The 20,668-nt window shown below is 42.9% G+C and overlaps 1 protein-coding gene across 1 annotated transcript in view; it reads left to right on the top strand.

The window, feature by feature from the left end:
* Slc22a3 (solute carrier family 22 member 3) overlaps positions 1-20,668 on the top strand; it is a 110,688-nt gene that overhangs the window by 2,017 nt on the left and 88,003 nt on the right. The window contains exon 3 of the mRNA XM_010631163.2: positions 7-110. Within this exon, the coding sequence (XP_010629465.1) occupies positions 7-110 (104 nt within the window). The remainder of the gene's footprint in view (positions 1-6; positions 111-20,668) is intronic.

Raw genomic sequence — 20,668 nt, 5'->3', positions numbered from 1 at the left:
CGCTTAGCTGCGCCGACCCGCTCGCCGCCTTCCCCAACCGCTCGGCGCCCCTCGTGCCTTGCCGCAGCGGTTGGCGCTACGCCCAGGCCCACTCCACCATCGTCACCGAGGTAAGGTGCGCCGGTCCGCTCCTCACCCGAGGAAGCTGCGGGTCGCGTCGCTGCTCAGGTCTCCGTCGGGCTCTGCCAGAGGGAGAAGTCGGTCACCGGGGAAGGTCCGTGGAGACGCGGACTTGTTGGCTACCTCTGGGGACCGACTAGGTTCACCCCCACGTTCGGAGAGCTGACTAGGAGATGTTTTTGTTTCAATGTGAACGAAAACTTTCAGAGCAGCCAAGTTATAGATGCTTCTGGAACATCTGCCCAGCAAAGGAAGCAGAAAGATGCGCTTTATTTTTGAGATGTGTTGATGCAGTGACTGGAGGTGATGAGTCTAGACTCGGAACTTCTACCTCTAGGGATGTCCGCAGGTTTGGACGGCTTGTTGTCCCGGGGCAAAGGAGAGGGGAAATCTACCTTTGAAGGCCAGTGCTTTTCCCAGTCACCCAAATGATTATCCGATAAACCAAGGGATAAAGGTCGAGGCTCTCCTGGGAAATGGTTGGTAAAACTGCCGTGGGGCAAAGAGCAACATCCAAAAGAAGTTGGGAAAGCGGAGATGTTGGGTAGGGTTTTTCCTGGTAACAAATTACAGAAAAAGGCAATAGGAGGGGCAGTGACTGGTGGGGGTGCGGGGGTCGGTACCCATATTTGGTTAGGAATGTTTGGTGCACAGCACATTTGGAGATGGGGTAGTCTCTGTCCCCCTTTGGTTCAGGGCTCTGTTCCTGCTGGGCAAGTAGTGTGAATCTGTGTGGATTTGCAGTTGAGTAGTTTTATTGATTTGTCAACAGTCATAGCTCAACTTAATTTGTACAAAAATGATTGAATGGGCTCAGACAAACCAAGAAAGAAAATACCTACTTCGTGTCTTTATCTTGGTTTTTGTCATAAACACTTTTTGAGCACCTGCTTGAATGATGGGAAAACACAGTGTTAGGAGGTAGGAGTGCCTTTCTGCTGCTGCCAGAGGTGGCATTTGTGGTCACCTCCTGCCTCTGGAGTTGGCCTTGAGGTTGTATGGATTCTAGTTGTTAACACACTGTAGATGGACCCATGCTCAGTGCTCTAAGGGTAAATCCATGACACCCAGGTGGACAATGTGTGTGTTTCTGTGTGTTTGGTGTCATTTAATTACTGCTTAATCCATGGGTAGGCTGGGGACCGCTATGTAAGCTGTGGTGGACCTCTTGTTAGGGATTCACAGCTGAATGGACAGGGCGAGGCCTTGGGGTTAGAGAGGACACTGTCACGGTGCTTCCCCAGAGTATACCTGTTAGGTGGCTGCTTCTTCTCCGTTCAGCAAGGCTACTTAGAGCTTACTTCCACAGCAAGAGGAGCCTGGCTTTCTAAAGACACTTGTAAAAAAACCAAAATGTGCACCATTCGAGTGTAGTTTGTGTGAGTGATGTCTTGGCCAACAAACAAGAGAGATATAAAAATATGTACACTAATGCCCTAACAGATACTTAAGAAATATTCTGGGGTGCCATGGTCACTAGCATTCTAAGGTTCTATAAAGGTTGCCTTTTGAAGTTCAGGGGCTTCTAAAATTCACTGTGAGAGGTGAATGTTTGTGGGTCTTGTCATGGTCTGCAGGTAGCTGAATGGCTTGGGTGAGTCATTTAACCTCTCTGGGCTTAGGTTTCTCATTTGTAAATGTAGGCATTGGATTAAGTCCTTAACAACACTATAAATGCCATCACTGTCACCAGCTGGTTATAGCTCAGTGTGCTTAGAACAATGGTCATATATCTTTGAGGGAAACTAAGGTAATATTTAGAATGTACTCCTTAAGGCCACAGAAAGGTTTTTGAAATATGTTAGATTTATTTATTTATTTATTTATTTAATTCTTTTCTGTACTGAGGATTGAACTCAGGACCTCACACTTGCAAGGCATGCACAGCGCCACTGAGCTTAATCCCTGGCTCAAGAGATTTCTTTTTTAAAGTCCCCAATAGTTTTGTCTGCCATGTTTTGACTCAGAAGGAAACCCTCTATTCAGGATGCTCAACCATCCAAAATAATGCATTCTGTCTTGGGGTTTAGTGTGGCTAGTATTTTGCTGTCTTCATTTCTGAGTTTGAACCAGTTCATTCTTACTTTTTGAGATTCTGTCTGAGAGGAGAAAGAAGCTACATTCTGCCTTCAGCTAACTAACACTATGAACCCAGAGTATTTTCATAGACTTGAAGTCTAAGATATTAACCACACAAATTGGGATGCATTTGGGACCATTTACAAAGCGGATAGACTACCCAGATTGCAGAATGCCTCCATGTAGCTATTAGACTTAATTTTTGCAGTGTGGTGGGGAAGAATCCTTGTTTTGCTTTATAGAAGGAAGACCCAAGGCTGGAAATGTTATAGGATTTGCCAGGGTCTCATGGCCTTTATGTAGCCAAATTGGATTGTTTAGCTGAGTCTTGATTGTACATCTGTGCCTTTTTCCTCAAGAGTGCTTGTGTCCTTCAAACAACTGTGAAACATAACACCCAGATCACTCACACTGTATAGCCTACAGAAAACCTGTTGAACCTTTGTATCTAATTTGCTTTTAGTGGTCCTATGGTCAATATGCTATTTTATTTCATTTGGTCATGTTGGGAACCACAGTCAGCCAGGCAGGCAGCTGGGCAAGCTGTTCCTTCATTTGGTGGGAATGGTTCTCTACCCTTTTGATGTAAATGCTGCAGAATGGTCACTTAGATCTCATCCACCCTCTTCCAGCTTACAACTGGAAATAATTTCCAGGAGCTAAGGCCAAGTACAGGTCTGTTTCAAGCCAGCTTCCCACTTGTGTCTCCTGCTCAAGGCACTGAAGTGGATTTCTTACCTATGTCGAATTTCCTTAGCATAGACCTTTCTGACATCCAAGTCTCAGCTTTATCTGGTTGTTGGACATTGGTCAGAATAAAACAGGATGTAATGCAGAGTTGGAGCCCTACCATCCAAATGTTTGAATTCACTGCCCAGGGAGGAAGCCTTTTAATATTAAGGTTAGAATTTTTAATGTTTTCTACATCATTTTTCTTTAGAATTAAAGGAAGACTGTTCTTTTGAAGAAAGTGCTTGCAGAAAGTTTTCTACATCCTTCGTGTGTCTCTGCTTTGCTTCCTGCACATCTGTTCCAAGAAATAGGCCAGCCTGGTGTGTCCCCCTTCGATGTTGGTGCCACTTTTACCTCTCAATGAGGATTTGTTGGGCATGTAATTATACTCTTGGGGATGCTGACAGGGGAGTTAGCCAGGCCCAAATCTAGTCTGGGCAGTCTCTGATTTGCTGTGGGCAGAAACAACATGCTTTTGTATTGTTTTTATTTTTAATATTGTTTGTACCTTCCCTTCCCCCCGGAATTACTGTTACTATTAGAATATCTTTCATTATTACTTCACATACCCAACTGTGACACTGTTTTCTGCATCATTAATTCTGTCTCTTCATTATTTGTTCTAATTTCTTGGAGTTATACTAGGTGTGCTTTTTCTGTTTAAACTGAATGTGTGGTTCAATTATTCCAGCATTTCTTTCTTTCTACTATAAACACGTAAAGCTATAAATTCGCTGAACTTCTTTGACTGTATCTGAACATGTCTTAAAATGCTTATTTTAATTATATTCTGTACTTTTGTTTTAAATTTTCGTTATTATTTTTTCTTTGACCAGTGATTTATTTGAAGACTTTGTATTAAATTTCAAATGTATGCTGGTTTTAAGAATCTTTTTATTGTTGTTTTTTTATTTAACTGTGGTGTGGTCAGAGAATGTGGTTTGTATGATACTGGTTTTTTGAGTTTTAGTGAAATTTGCTTTATGGTCTTACATATAAGAGGCAATTTTACTGAAAGTGTGTACATACCAATTTAGAATTTTTTAAAAATCTTGAGTGAATTGAACTTTTCATTATACTACATGATTCTAACTAAAATTCATGATATATTTTGTCTGATATTAATGTAGACTGTTCTGGCTTTTGGTGTGTCGGGAGTTAATGCTTATCTGGAACATTTTTGTTATCCTTGACTTTCAATCTTTGTTTTAATAGTGTGGCCCTTATAAAATGTATGCAATTTGCTTTTGCTTTTTTCTAATGGGCTTAGTCTTCTGTTAGCTTTCCATTGCTGTGACAAAATACCTGAGATAATCAATTTATAGAGAGAAAAGATTGATTTTGGCTCATAGTTTTAGAGATTTCCATCCATGGTTGGTTGGCACTGTTGCTCTGGATCTGTGGCAATGCAGAATATTATGGTGAAAGAAGCTGTTCACATAATGGCACTGGGAAGAGAAGACGGACTGGGAGTTCCATTATCCCTGTCAAGGGCACACCCCCTGTGGCCTAATTTCCTCCCACTAGGCCCCATCTCTTAAATAGTCATTACTGCCCAGTAGTGCCACAGGCTGGTGACTAAGCCTTTAGCACATGTGCCTTTGATGCACATCTAAGATCCAAACCATAACACTGCTTTAAACTGTATGCAGTCACCTTAAATTCGTCATGGCAGTTGATAGATTTGTACTTGTTATGCCATTGTGTTTTTCCTATCTTGTCCTTTTTGTGCTTCTCATCCTTTTTTCTTCCTTTAAAAAAGGACTTCTATTTTTTCTATTCCATCTTGTGCTTTCTTTCTTTGTTTGAAATTTAGGTCCTTTATTTCAAATCTTTTAGGGATTACTTTTGGAATTATTACTAAGATTATTTAACAGAACTGAGATTTATTGCTGTGACCTCCTCCTAAACCGCTGGAGATTATTAAACACTTCCTGTGGTTTTACAGATATTAGCTAATATTCTAGATTTGTCCTTTTATTATTAGTTTGTGGTGTTTATGTAGTTCACCTAAGTCAGTTTTTATACTGAATTTGCTTATCATGCCATATAGTATCTCAGCACCACCACCCCTGCCTTTTGAAGTAAATCAGTTTCTTCAGTGTGTATCTCTAGTTTTTGTTTATATGAAAATATCTTTCACTCTTATTCTCGAAAGTTAGTTTTGCTAGAGAAATGGTTCTGTGTTGCCAGTTGTTTTCCCTCTGTTCTTTGAAGAGGATCTATCATGTAGCTTTTGTTTCTTTGAAGTCTATTATCAGTGATTGTCTTTTCACGGTACATGATATGGCTTTTCTCTAAGTTGTATCTAGGTAAAATTTTTAAATTTTTATTGTTGTTTTGCTTTGCTTTTTGCTTTTTCAAAAAAATTACATTCCCTCCAAAAAATATCTGGTGTATAGTGGACAGTAAATATATGTTGAGTGAATTAATTGGTTTTCTCTAACTATGAATTTGTTTTTTTAATTGGTACTGGAAAATTCTAAACTGTTTTGTCTTCAGTGTTGGCTTTCTGTAGTCTTTCCCTTTGAGATTCTAATTGGACATAAGTTGGACCTTCTTTTTCTTTCCTTTCTAACTTTATCTCACATTTTCTATTTCTATTCTATAAGTATGGTATAGGTACTTTTTCAGGTTGTTCTTCCAAATCACTTTCTATTTAACAGTATGAAATCTGCTATTTAATGAAACCAAAGAGATCTTTGTTTTAATAAAAGTTAAAACTTTTATTTACACATTTTTAAAAATCAAAATTATACTTGTTATTTTTCACATATGCCTGGTCATTTACTGGTAGACTCTTATTTCTTGCTCACTTTTGTGAGTGATTTCCTCAAGTATTTTATTCATGATCACTCTGTATTTTGCATCTGGTAACCATTTGACTTCCTTGGTGTTCTAAGTCTGCTGTTTGTACTTTCATGAGTATTTAGCGTGTGTTGATTGTGAACTCTGGGGTAACTGGCCCTCTCTGTGGGAGACCTTTCTCTGTCCAGCAGGGATTTACTCTTCCCTCTTTAGGAGCTTGGGGACAGCATTGACCTGAAATCCCTTTCAGACTGCCTGGCCTGATCTAGAACAAAATCTGTTGTTTGTTTTTTGTTTTTTTTTAGTAGAGGTGTGTGGTTTCCCTTACTTCCTGAAACATCTTAGCATTCAACAAAAGTTGTATCTTATGCCCTCTTATTTTTCAGCACCAGTCCTTCAAAGTATTGCTTTCTGCTGATGGCAAAAGTATTTCAGTAGTTTAATATTTTTAATGGAGTAAAGCATTTAATGATGTAACTAATGAATGAAGTTACCCCATTGTATGTCTGCTCTTCAGTGTTGGCTGTAGTATGGACAAAGAAATTCATACAGCTGTGTTTTTGAATTCTGGAACAACAACAAGAAAACTGTGCACAAAGAGGAGCTTCATTAGGAGAGTGTAAGAGCATCTTCTGCTTCTCCCTGACAGCTGATGTTTTGAATTATCTATAATAGCTCAGTGGGAATTTATTTAGCATTTATTGTATGTCGGCACTTGTGTAAGTTCGGGATACAAAAATGAGTGAGATTCTTTCTCTAACAAACTCAAGGCCTGGTGCTAAGGACTGTGTTAAGGCATAAGGTGTCAAATGTGGTGATGGGTATGGTGGAGGGATGCATCTCATGATGGCACTAAGGGTTGAACCTGAGCAGAATCCACATTGACTTTGACCTTGCTTTCAGAGGACAGGGAGGAGCCCAAGGCAGAAATATAAGAAAAGGGATGTAGAATTCTCACATTTCATTGTTTTCATCATCCTTCTCTCTGGAGCCAATAAGTGTCCCTGGAACACTGGTTGATACATATTCTTGGGCCTGCCCGCAGAGTTTGGAATTCAAGATAAAGGGTGGATTTAGGAATCTTCCTTTTTTACATCCACTAGGGTCCATGCAGGCAGTCAGTGGACCTCCCAAGAAGATACACTGGGGGTTCTTACTGAGGAGTGTGATGAGAATATCCTGACTGGAACAGAATTTCCAATTCTGTAGACCCACCCCATAGGCTCTGGGATGGATGCATCATCACTTTATCTCAAGGCAAGATCTTGTCTCATGAAGTGCTACTGCTTATTGCCAGAAAATTTTAAGCTCCCCAGAGACGTTCAACAGATAGTAAAATTATGTGATTGATCCAGGAGGTAGCAAAAGCAACAAGGGACCTTAACAGCATCTTTATGCCCCTTTTATCTTATCCAGACTACCAGGATCAGGTCAGTGCCACACCAATCAGTGGACTGATTTAGTAATCACACAACCTTAATTCCAGCTTCGCACACTCTAGATTCAGTCAGCTCTGAAAAAGCCTATGAACACATGAGGCTCTCAGGGGACATCTAGACACAAACATAGGCCTACATACTTTCCCAGGAGACAAGAGAAAGGATATCTCTTAATCTACTAAAGTCTAGATAGTCATCAGTCACCCAGGGGGGATGACCAAGACCTCCTAATTCATCCCTTCCTAAAAAGGTCTTGTTCTTTTCATGTGTACTTGCTACATGATCTGCTTCCCCATTGAATCAATATTACCTAAGCAGTTATACTTGTAATCCTATTGGCTGATCATAATTTTGACTTACATTGTACTCACCTTGTGATTTTGCTCTCTAAAACTTCCTTTGCTTTTTGGCAATCCACTTTCAGGTTCCCTCCTGTCTCTCAGGAGCTATTTCTCAGCTATTTTCCTACTCTTAACCTCTGTGGTTCCTTAGAACTCATTCTTCAATTTTTTTTTTTTGAACTTGCTGTATTTGACATCTAACAGGTTGGGAGTTATATTTATTTCCCCTATATCAGTATTCATGTCTAAACTTTTTGATCTGTGGGTTAAAGATTCTTGGAATGAGTACCTTAGTGGTGTGGAAAGAATGTATATGTCTTCTGGGGTCAGATGGACCTGGGCCTCAATCCTAGTTTCTTGTCTCTCAGCTTGAAAGGCAAGTCATAGCAGTTCCCTAAGGCCCAAACTCCTTAGCTCCAGGTGGTGAGCTAATGCCTACCTCAGTGATGGTTCTGGTGTATGTAAGCTAAGTGCCGGTCATTGAGGCTGTCCATCAGTACTGCTCAAAACATTTGTTCTTAGGCCAGGTGTGGTGGTGCATGCCTGTAATCCCAGCACTCAGGAGGCTGAGGCAGGAGGATCACTATGAGTTCGAGACCAGCCTGGGCTACATAGTGAGTTCCAGGTCAGTCTCAACTACACAGAGAGACCCTGTCTCAAAAAAAAAAAAATGTGTTCTTATGACCATGGAAGGACTTGAAATCAGTAGGATCCTGGGTTGGGGTATAGCTGTGGCTGGATTTGACTCTGGGGATAGAGTTTGCTGACCCCTGGCCTAATATAATAAAGCACTTGTACATTTGCCTTAAATATAAAATAAAGATCTCTTGGCCACTAATTTACCCGTAAGGCAGAGAATACCAGTGCTTTCTCTCTAAACCACACAGCTAGGTTTCATCTTCTAGCTTCCTTTGCATTCTGTGCGGTCGTATGCCTGAGTTCTGGTCATTGACATTGGGGTAAGTGTCAGGTGACACTGTCAGGCCCAGAGCCAAAGTTAAATTTCTTATTGTAGCCCACCCCCCTCCTTCCTTGCTTCCTATGCCAGCCAATAGAGGATCCTGAAGCTGTAGCAGCTGTGTTCAATCTGTGGCCCACCTCCCCCATAACAAAAAATATTTTTAAAAAGGAAATTTTGTTATATACATCATTTATATTATATATCTCATATGCAATCCAAGACAGTCAAAAAGGGGAGGGGAGGAGACAGGCTACACTTTGGATATAGCTGCAGGCCTAAAGGATGGAGTCCTTGGGTGGAGAAAGATCAGTTTCTCCCTTCAACCCTACTTATCGGTTAGTCTGAATGAGACTGTGGGACTGTCAATCAGAAACAATCTCTTATGTTAAACTACTGAGCTTTGGGAAGGGAGTTTTTTGTTATAGCTATTAAGTGTTAACCTATCCTGACTAATACATTTTGGTGTGTTTCCTAGTGGGCAAAGATCACAAGCCTGCTTGATAAAACAGGAGGTAAGCTGGCATTTTTAGGAAGCTGCTCTGCTTTGGAATCCAGGCCACCCATGATCCTGCCTGCCTACATTCTGTACCTCTGGGGGTGCCTCTTCCTGCAGGCTGTGGCAGTCAGCCCCAAATGCCAGCCTGTCCTACCCTGGGCCCTTCCACATTCCCTTTCAATTTCTCAAAAGATCTTTCTTAGTTTAAGATGTTTCTTAGTGTTTCTAAGGCCCCAAATTCCTTCCCTAACTCCCATCTCCACCCTGGGGCTGTGTTTGGTGTCCTGTCTCTTACCTAATCACCCTAATGTGCTGATGTGTGTGAGTGGATATCTCCCTCCTCAGACTGCCCAGAGGACAGACTCACTGTCCTCCAAGGCTTGATGTAGAATTTAGTAAATAATTGTGATTAGATTCATCAGTGGATGAGAAAATGACTATGTGACAATTTAACCTCTTTATAACCATGGATAGGCCAATCCTGAAATTGACTGTTACGGACTGACAAAAGCCCCTTTCTCCTTCCTCTTTCTCCTCCTTTTCCTCTTCCTCCTTTTCTCCTTCTCCTCCTCCTCCTTCTTTTTCTTCTTCCTCACTTCCTCCCCGCCTTCCTTTCTCCATAAGCAAAAAGGGAGTCTATTCTATTTTCTGAAGTAAAGGCTCAGTTCTTGATGTAGCATCTAAAGATAAATACATGGTGAATGTGTCAGGTAACGGCTAACTCTCATCTGGACAAGAGATGAGAAACTGCCTTTTAAAAGACTACTGTGGGCCCAGGGATGTAGCTCAGTGGCACCATGCCTGCCTGGCAAGCACAAGGTCCTGAATTCAATAATCTCTGGTACCAAAAAAAAAAAAAAAAAAAAAAAAACACTACTATGCTCTTCATTTTCTTCCCTCTGCTTATAATACAACAAATTACTTTGGGGCTTGTATTTGTATAATAATGGTAGAGAAAAACCATGAGGGATAGGTTTAGGGGTTTGAAAGCAAGTAGGTAAGTGTGAATTTAAAATTCTGATGTATACACTGTGCAGTAATTTTAGTTATGGATAGTGTAGCCTCAATGTATAAGACTGATTTGACTGTTTAACTTTGAGACTATGTTGAAGGGACTTAAAAATGAAAGTCAGGGAAGAAGCATGAGGACTTGTTGGGTGTTTCCACCTAAAGCCTGGATCCTAGTGTGCCTAGTTAGCAAACTAGTGCTGCGGTGGGAAGAATGCTGGTCCCGAACCCAGTCACCCCATCACGGATTACCTGTGTGTGAGATGGGGTGGGGGGTAGGGGGCTGCCTCTCTTCACTTCTCAAGTGAAGTTGTCCATTCTCACCAAAGTTATTCCCTGTGTACCACTCTACAGCCAAGTCAGTGTTCAGGCCCCTAATGTAATTGGTTCCTGACCCTGAACTCAGAATTGCTCTCTCTGTGTGAGGGTGGAAAGATGTCTCAGAATAAAGCTACCTTGAAGCATGGAGGTTCTGGTCTCTGGCAGGAAGATGACCTCTTCCGTTTCCTCAGCTGCTCTTCTTGGTGGACTCACTGTGCTTCAGATGTCAGCAGGAGATGGGACTGGATGAGGGTCATGGGCCCTCTGGGGCCAGTGCACACCCTTTCTAGTGCCTTATAGAGTCAAGGAGGGGACCCCCACATTCCGTGCACAAGATGGGAACTCTCAGGTGGAAGCAGGTGGGCAGAAGCCTGGACTTCAGAGATGTAGGTGCTTATTCTGATGTAACTCCAGGCTGGGAGGCAGGTGACCACTCTTGTAGGATTGTCATAGGGCAGAGGAGATAGATGTGTGACATTTGGAGCTCTGGCTTTCTCTTGTAACAGTGACTGCTGGGACCTGACAATTGAGACAGCAACATAGAGAAATGAATTGAAGTTTCAGGAGCCCACTCACACTCACATACCTGTGCCTCAATTATCTATCTGATATTTATACTTAAACATTAAATTTTCATTTAACTTACAGAGCACAGCGTGTAAGTATTTTAAAGCCATTGTGGTAAAATTATATCACTTAGGGGTGTTTAAACGAAAGTTGGGGGCTTCAAATTAATATCAGCTGCCCCTCCCTGGGGGCATTTGCTGCTCTTATGAAGATAGACAGTGAGTGATACAGTGACCTTCCTCTTCCCACCCACAAGGGGCAGAGTTTTAGTCTTGTTGGCTTCAGCTGCTCTCACAGTGGCATGATGAGTCACACCTGCTTCATTTTTATTGGTTTCACAATGCAGAAATGTAGTACAGTCCATAGGTACCATTATGTGGAATGCAGTTGTCCTCACTGCAGTTTTAGAGGGTCCTTTGAGAGTGCTTTTATTTTACCCCTCTGAAATGGTTGATTTCTGTGTCATGCCTTCAGCACAACAGGGTCCAGAACAAAATACCCAAGTAAAACCTTCATGAGACTTGGATAAATCAGAGCCTTGGCGGGGTGGTGGTGGTGGTGGTGGTGTTCCTTTTCTGGCCAGAAGAGAGGAAGCAGACAGGACAGCAAGAATGTGAATCACTTTGGATTTAACAAGTCCTCTGGCTTGATGTGTTTAATGTTGAGTTTCTGGAGTTGGAACCCCAGTTCTCATGCTCTGGGGAGGTTGGAGACAAGGCAGCCCTCCTGAGAGAAGATGGGAATTGTGTGAGCAGGATGTAGCACACTCCGAGGTGTGTGATGCAAGCTTCTCACAAGAGGACAGGCTCATCCTCTCCTGTGCAATGGCGTACCAAGCCTCAGATGCCTTTTCCAGTTGCTTAGCACAGTGGATGCACAGGATGGTTCTAATTTCATGACACTTCTGCCAACTAGAAGCATTGGGTGACTGACAGCTATAGATAAAAAGTGACATGTGTGTCTGCAGCCCCCTAGGGAGGAATTTTGTAAGCTGATTCCTCTGAGCCATAAAATAAACAGAAGGACTGGAAGCCAAGAACTCCTGTTCTGAAGATTGATTGTAGCACATTTATGGAGACACAGAGATGTGACAAAATGTGTACTTTATTATCGTGAGCTGTTTTTAAAAGGGAAGCTCTGTGTAGACCAGTTTGGAAATGAGTTCCCTTTTATAGCTGCCAAGTGAATTTTCAGAGCTACAATCAACCTTCATTTGACAATTTATGGCTGCAAAATTTTGCGAAGAAATAATCAAATTTTAGATCTGAACTGACATAGTATATTCCATTACCAAGGCAGATAAATGGCTAGGGACACAGGCTTACTGGCTGTGTGAAGGGGAGCGCCTCGCTCATTTTGAGGTTTTTCTGACTTTTGGGTCTTAAAAGCTGGTAATAGCACTGTATGGAGTCCATTGATGGGGGCATATTGTATGATGCATGCAGAGTGCCTTTATGTCTTCCATTGCACCTAAGTATTAAGTAACTGGTGACAGTTGTTGTTGCTTATAGCAGATACTGATGAAATCTAGTTAGAGAGGTGGCTAGGGTCTAGAAATCATGGGCAGATGGCAACCCTTAGGCCTGAGGGAAGTGTTTGTTAGGCAGGACAGTAAGATCTCAGTATAAGCACATGACAGGGGTCTACTCTCTGGAGTTGGTAGATCTGGAGCTTAGTAATAAAAATGAAGGAAAGATCCAGGATAGAAAGTGAGAGGTGCATGTTTTTTCAGGATTTCCCAAGTCTCCATCTATTCAGTTGTGACATGGGATTAATAGTCCCTCCTGTCCAGGTGGCTGTGAAGGCTAAAATGAGAAATGTGCATGAGCTGGAGAGCACGCAGAAGGCCCTTGGCCGTGATTCCCTCCTTGCTTCTTGCCACTAAATGTAGCACCCAAATCCTTAGCTTGCACCCTAGTCTGCCCTGGGGCTGTTGGTCCCAGGCACTCATTTAGAGCCTCACATGTGTTTAGACCTCTCACAGACTGAGCTGAGGGTACTGGGAAGGAGGCCTAGGCTTGTGAGACGGGAACTCAGTGGAGCCTGGGCTGTGAGCTGTAGGCTCAGGCAGGAGGCCCGGCAGCATGTCAAGATGCCTTTTCTCCCAGGTCACACGGGGCAAATGTTGGCTTTTGGCATCACTGTTGCTGCTGTTTGGGGTGAGTGGTGGCCTCAGTGTCCTAGAAAATGATAAGCTCTTTGAGGATAAGGTGGTACTACTCAAATTTGTATTGCATCCTACCCTGTCCCTGCTTCCTGCAGCCCCAGGCCCTTGCAAAGTACTGTAGATGTTTGACTCTTAATCTTTCTCAAGGATCCTCCTGACCCTATTGCCATTGTCCTTGGCCTCCCAGTGTCTCGCTGGGCTGAGCAGGGAGCCTGAACCAGCTCTTCAAGCCCAGTCATGGCCTTGGCCTTGCTCACCCAGTTGCTTCTGGCCAGTTAGAGGGATCTGTCAGACGTGGCTCTAGGAAGGAGATGACAAGGAGGGCAGATTCTCTACCAGCTGCTTTCAGCACAGTGAGTCTCCAGGGAGCTGAAAGAGAGGATGAGCCCAGGCACAATTGCTTGTGAGTAATGAGGGCCTTGGCCTCAAAGTCTGGTGTGGACGTCAGACCACAGTGAGCAGCTGCATCACCTGTCACCCTGAAGGACTCCTTGTGCCTGCGTGTGCCTTCTGGAGTTGGAGTCAACCTCCGCCTCAGCCCCAGTTCTTCCTTGCCACAGCTGTGACACATCCAGGGAGAGGACTTGGTTCTTTACGTGTACCAACTCCCCACAGTGAATGTAGTCATTATGTGTTGCAAATATGTACTAATAAAAATAAAACCTTAAAAAAGGAAAAAGATCCAAAAGCAGAATCCAAGGGAAGGAAGAAGCAAAGATAACATAGGGTACAAACAGAACCCCCCCTGTCAGAGCCCCTGCACCCGGAAGAAGAGGCCTGCTCTGTCCTGGAGGTGAGGCTGGTCAGCAATCAGTCAACATCAGTGCCCTTGAACATCCTTGGTCTTCTCTTCCTGTTCCCTTGATTGTCCTTTTTCCTTTCCTTCTGATTCCCCTGAGAAAACCCCAATAACCACACAAATTGTGCTGCTCTTTGGATCCAGAAAGCTATTCCTATTTTTGCTGCACATATAAAGATATTTTTGGAAAGGTCTGTAATAACATTTCTAAACAGAGTCCAAGAAAGAGAAATCCTGGCCTTTGTTCTGGATTTCACATGAGCACAGCCTAGCCTTTAGTTCATCATCTTATTACAACTACCAGAAGAATAGTAACATGTTTCATATATTTTCATGATATGTATAAATTACAGTATTCTTTCTTTTATAGTAATTTTCAATTCTTGCTTAATGCCATTGTATGAAATTAGATATTTTTTTCTTAATAAACTTTTGTAGACCTTTCATTTAAATGATTTTTAAACTATGTAACCTGTTGTGGTATAAGAGATATACATAGGCTATAAATTACTTGATCGTCATTAATAACTATATATTGACTGTTTTCCCAGTCTTTTTAGTCTCTGTAAACTCTTTCATTAAGGAAATAAACAAACCACTACAAAAGCTCCAGAAATCCAACAGTAATCCAATTGGAGTGCTGTCTCAAGCTACAATTTCTAAACCAGTCACAAGAAAGACCACATTCTCAGTTTCTGTTTCCAAAGTATTTGAATTAATGCTAACATGTGATTCATGTGTATAATTTATTAGTTTGTTCCCCAAAATATGGTCTTTTTACCTTATCTGCCCTTGGCTGCATGATAAAATATGGGGTGATTATGGAGCAGGGACACACATTCCTCTTTATTGTCATTAAAAAAAAAAGAAGCAGATGTCAGTCTAATATTTGTATGAAAGAATAAATAGGTAGATCACTAAAAGAGGGGAGAGAATGAGGGAGAAGAGATTTGTCAGAACAGAAGTGAAGAGAAACTACAAGCCAAAGTGACAAGAGCAGTATGGATTCAGAGCAAGAACACACAGCTAACTGGTGGGGCAGAGCAGAGCTCCAGAAGGAGGCTCTGTACCTCTGTGGGGGAAGGAAAGATTGTTTGGTAAATGATGTTGAGAAAAGCCAGATGACTCATTGGCTAGTGGGAGCAATAAACCTACCTGACCTCCCATTCAGAAGTGGACTCAAGGTAGAATGAAAATGAAAATGTCAAAGTAAATGGTAAAGTTTATGAAGGAAAATATAGGGACACATTGCAAGGCCAGGGAAAAACTTTTAAAGCAAAATTTCAAAAGTACAAATTATAAACCAAAATCTGATCATCTAGATTATGTCAAAGTAGATGCTAATTGTTCAATGACAGAGTTCCAAGACATTAACTGATCGGTGATAGGATAATAGTGGGTGATGTCATGACACTGAATATCAGCACCATTAGGTAGATGGTATTTATGGACACCCAACATTTCAGTAATGCCAGCTTTGCCCTGCACTGTTCTACGTACCTTATGTATGTTAACTCACTTAATCCTTCCACATTCTGTGAGATATGGGCTAGGACCCCCATTTTGTAAAGTAGGAAAGAAGATACAGAGATCAATTTGCCCAAATTCTGGAGTTGCAGGATTGCTACAGGTTGCCTAAACCAACAGGAGGTTCACTGATATCTCTAGAATATAGAGGGAACCTCAGTAAGTCAACAAAATAGCAGGTCTTTTAAGGCAAAGAATATAAACAGAGAGGATACCATAACACAGGCCATTGAGCATATGAAGAAAAGCAGCATCTGAGAAGCTCTCCCTTTCCAAGGTTCTCAGCTTTCTGCCAAACTGCAATAGACAGTGACCCATCACTTAAACCTCTGGCATGGATTTGCACCTTGCAGACAAAGTCCATCCTATGTGTACAAACACTGCATATTTCATTGTCCCCTAGGAGCTGGCCTAGGTATCTCCAGGAGCTGCTTAACTCTGGACACATAGAAATATATGTATCATCTTGGTGTTAGGGCAGTGTGAACAGAAGACAGATGATTTTACCCAGGCATGCTGTGTCTTCAGATCCTGACTGCTGATGCATCTATACAAGGCCTTTCCTGAAAACAGTGTGTGAAGATGTCTCTCTTTCCATTGGAAAAGCCTAATATCAGCTTAATTGAATCCTCAAGTTCCGAAATTGCATTCCAATTTTTTTGGCAGGGTAACGCACAATTTTTAATGAAGATTTTGTGTATTGTCAGATACAGCACTTTGGGCCTTGCTTTTGTCTTTAAAGAGCATGTCATCTTTCTAGTTGGGAAGACAGAGTCACCAGATACTGTTCAAAACCTTCTGGAGCCTAGGTTATCACAGTCCCTGGATTAGGTGAACCTGTGCATCCTCCTGAGACAAAGTGAGCTGGCCTCTCATCACTGTTCCTCTTCACTCACCCTTGCCCATCACTTTCTTGGTCCTTCAGGACTGGAAGGAAGAGCAGACTTTCTGCATTGTTTATGAGGCTCTTGGAAGTAAAGAACAGCAGTAGGGAGGAAGGAGCTCTTCACCTGCCCTGCAGGTAGCTGCTGCTCATATAGTGAGATACTCAGCATATTGGGACTCACCCCTGAGGAGCCAGCACTCTGTGGGCAAGAGCATGAGAGGGGGCCAGTGAGCAAGGAGGGGAGAGGAGGAAGAATTTTCCTAAGGCCCCCATCTGCCAAGGATCAGATGCATGCTTCTAGGGCACTGGATCCCTCGTGCTGTCAGAAAACCAGTGCATGGGGCCCTGGTGGGCCCCAGGCAGCATCACCATGGAAGCCAGAAATGCAGGGTGGTGCCGGAGGCCAGGAGCTACGAGGTGATGCTGGCCCCAAGTGGTCAGAGCTTCTATAGATTGGGGCCTGGGGCAGGTGAGGACTAGAAGATTGGAGAGAGCCCCACACAGGACCTGCTAATCTCTTCATTAGCACCTGCTAATCTCTTCCTTGGGCTGATGGGGCTGCCCCTAGACCAAGTATACTACAAGCAGTGAGTACCACAGGAACAGTGGTGAAGAGATTGGGCTGGGCTTTCCCTTGAGGCACATGCTCCATATCACTTCCCTAAGACCATACCCCAAAGCATTTCTGAGGGTCTAAATGAGACAGCTGGCAGCATAGGTCTAAGCACAATAGGTCAGAGAAAATGCTAGAAGAGAGCAGAGAAGTTCCAAGGAGGAAGTGGGAGGAGCTGGGAGAGCAGGTAGGATGTTGCAGGTGAGGGAAAGAATGTGAAGGGTGGGGCAGAGGTTGCTGCGGGTGATAGTCAGCTCATCCCCTTGCTTCTGCAGTAATGCCCCGTCTAGGGAGAAGTGTCTCCTTAGGATGACTGATGGTCAGGTGGGTGAGGTTTGACCTCAATGCCCGAGTGTCCTCCCTTGGCGCTAGCACTCTTTACAGGTAACCTCTGCTTCTTCAGAGGAAGGAAGGAGGCATCGGACTGGGTGAAATGTGAAGCTTAAATTTGCATCATCTGGCCAGTCATCACAGCATCTCTGTATGATCTCCACCCTGTACCCAGCGGTGAAAGCCAGGTCTTGCAAGTGCCTGTGTGTCCTAGGCTGGGTAGGCTGAGCAGCTAGTATCCTTGCCCATGCTCTAATGGACAGAGGGCCCAAATCCTGCCTTGAATCTTAGCAGGGTCATGCTCTCCATGTTTCTGTTTCCCTGCTTCCTAAGCCTTTGTATACTGAATTCACTGCCGTAACTTTACTTTTGGTTCCTATCACCACTCCTCCACAGACACACACAGAGGGGCTGCCTGGACTTACTGCCTTTGTGGAGTTTTTCCCTTTGGGTCCTGAGTCTCCTATGCCAGATCCCCCTTCCTTCCACTGCTCCTGGGACCCTCCTAATGTGACCAGCTGTCCTGGCTTGTCTGGGATTGAGGGAGTTTCCTGGGATACAGAACTGTCAATGATACACGAGGAAAGTCCCATGCAAACAAGGTCCCTTGGGCATTTCACAAGAAGAAAAATGATTTGCAAGTGGATATTAACAAGAAAAATGTGGTTAAATAAAGCATATCTATTTGATATACTTATTACAGAAATGATAAAACTGTATTTATAAAATAGCCATGTAGAAATGTTGATGGCATCATAGTTGTTTTTAAAAAGTCTGGGATGTAAATTTGTGCATACTGCATGATTCCAACCTGGTAGTTGGCTTTTGGAAGGAAGAGGCTGCCTGCAGAGGCCATGAAGGAGATGGCTTATGGTTTGCTGCCATTTTACACTTTCTTAACTAAGATATTCTCTTGCCAAATGCAGAGCCAAAGAGATATGAACTAGTCTCAGCATTACAGTGGTATCACAAGGAAACTGATGCGTGACTCCATGCAGATTAGTGGCAACAACTGTAGTTCTGTGCAACTTGATGGGGTTTCTCAGAAATAAGTTAAAGGTGTAAGAATTAAAGCATACAAATAAAAATTGGGGTTTCAAGAAAGAAAAGGTGACAATCTCTTCTCAGTAAGAACAGAGTTTATAAGTGCTGTAGTTAGTAAAAGAACACTATATATGGTCTCTTAAACAAAATAGTCACCCACTTGCTCACATGAATGAAAAGATTCTCAGCTAAAAGTTGGAAGAATCAAGCCTTTGGCAACCAAGATCCCAGTTTGGAAACTGTTGTAAGGCGCCAAGAGTACTCCATCACTCAGAGAAGGATCAAAAATTGAAACAGACTGCTGTCCTTTGAGTGAGTCCCTTAAGTGTTCATGAGTTGAAACAGAATTCCCACTGCCAAGTATTAAGAGGATGGAAATTTAATTTGACCGTGTTATGTAGAGGTCGGCCTTCAGGTAGTGACCGAGATTAGATAAGGTCATCAGGGTAGAGCCCATGGTTGAGTCCTGGATGCTCCATAAGAAGAGTAAGGCCAGGAGAAGCACAGCACATACATATCCCCTGTCTCTTGCTACGTGAAGCCTGACATTACCTAGGGGCTCTGCTAGCAAGAAGGCCATCATCAGATGTAGGCTCTTGATCCTGAAGAAGTGTAAGATAAAAAAGTTTCTTTTCTTCATAAAGCTCTCCAAGTTTCAGGTGTTTCATTATGGTAATGGAAGATGGACTAGTACAAGCTGAAACTGGTGCGAGAAACCTACAGTTGACTCTCTTGATGTTACATAGTAACGGAAAAGACATTTGGTTCTTTTTGCAGGAATTAAGATATTAATCTGACCTAGTTTTTAATAGCTACAGCCTATTCATATGTTTTACTAACCACATTGCATTTCACCTTCTCTGATTTACTTGTTTATTTATATTGTGGTTTTATAATGTGTTTGGGATGGAACTTGGGGCCTCTTGCATGCTAGGCAAGAGCCCCAAATTGCGTTGTTTTAGATCAGTGATTTTTGTCTTACTATGTAGCAAAATATATTTATTCGACTCATGAATGATTAATTTATCTGGATGAGAATATGTACTATTTGGAGTTGTTTTGACTACTGAAAATTTCTAATCCCCAAAACAAAAGAGCTAGATATATTCCAGGTGTTATAAATGTATTATCTTTATCATTAAAGTAGCCTCTGTGGAAAGTTGTTGCAACCTTCCATTTTCCAAAGGATGGAATAGAGGCTAGGAGCAATTTTGTGACTCCCCTAAGATAGGACAGCATGAGAACTAGTTTCCAGCTGACCTCACCTCAAACCATTGTCCTGTCCTTTCCCACCTGCCTCCAGCACAGCAACTCTCAAAATAACCCAAAAGGCTTGTGAAGACAGATTGCTGGGTCTCCCCCAGAGTTTCTAATTCAGAGGATCTGGGTGTGGCCTGAGAATCTGTATCATATGCATCAGATGCTGATGATATTACAGGTCTAGGTGATGCTTTGAGTTCCACTGGCTTAAAAAGAGGCTAGCTTCTGCTAATGATTTTCCTTTGTGATGATGCCTGACTGACCTCACCCTTGAATGAAAAATGTGGCCCTCTTCAGAGATAATGTATAGAAAATTCTATTCTTCAAAATCCAGCTCCTTTTCATGGTTGTGACTTCCTGTGTTGTAGCATTTATCTTCTAGTCTGCCTTGTTTGCCATTAGAGGATAGTGATAGACTATCACATAGCTGCGTGGGACCTTGATCTCCTCCCTGTGCAGATTTTGAATGCAATTGAACCTCCCTCTGTTCAGCAAGAGAACTGTGCCCTGACAAGCCAAGAAGACTCTCCAGCCAGTCTCCAGTGCCTTTTCAGTCACCAGGAAGTCATGTCATGAACCATCCCTGAAGACATACTTATTTGCTCATTCAGCACAGTGTTGAGTAGCCAGAGTGCCCTGCTATGGCAGAGGTTTTGGGGCACTGCAGTGAACAAGAGGCCCATCCTAGCACCTTAGCAGTCAGCTTCCCACAGCCACCCACAGCCTCAGGCTCTTCCGATCACCTCCCTCATAATGCCTTGCCGTCTTCCTCTGGCCCTTCCTTTTCTTCTTTCCTTCTGTAGCTGGTGCCAAGGTCCTGTTCTTCAGCCCTGGTCCTACAGGAGCTGTGAGCTCACTCAGAGGTCCTCTCTCCGCAGGCCTGTATGCCCTGACCCCTTCTTGCTTCAGTTCTCCCTCCCCACTTACCTTCCTCCTTCCTCATCCAAACCTCACACTCTACTTCCCTGAGGAAATAGAAAGTTTAGAATAAGAAGCTTCTTCTCTATCCTGTCCCAAGTCGATCAGCTTCCCATATCTGCTCTACCATTTCTTCCCTTGTCACAGTGGAAGAGCTGGAACACCACCTCACAGAAGCACACTTCCCACCTGGGCTGTGGTGCCTGCCTCTCACCTTCTCAGTTGATTCCCACTTCTCTTCCACCACTTTAG

This window comes from Fukomys damarensis, unplaced genomic scaffold (assembly GCF_012274545.1).
Source record: "Fukomys damarensis isolate Sample0158 unplaced genomic scaffold, DMR_v1.0_HiC HiC_scaffold_14, whole genome shotgun sequence".
NCBI classification, from domain to species: domain Eukaryota; kingdom Metazoa; phylum Chordata; class Mammalia; order Rodentia; family Bathyergidae; genus Fukomys; species Fukomys damarensis.
This window is presented reverse-complemented; position numbering and strand designations above follow the sequence as displayed.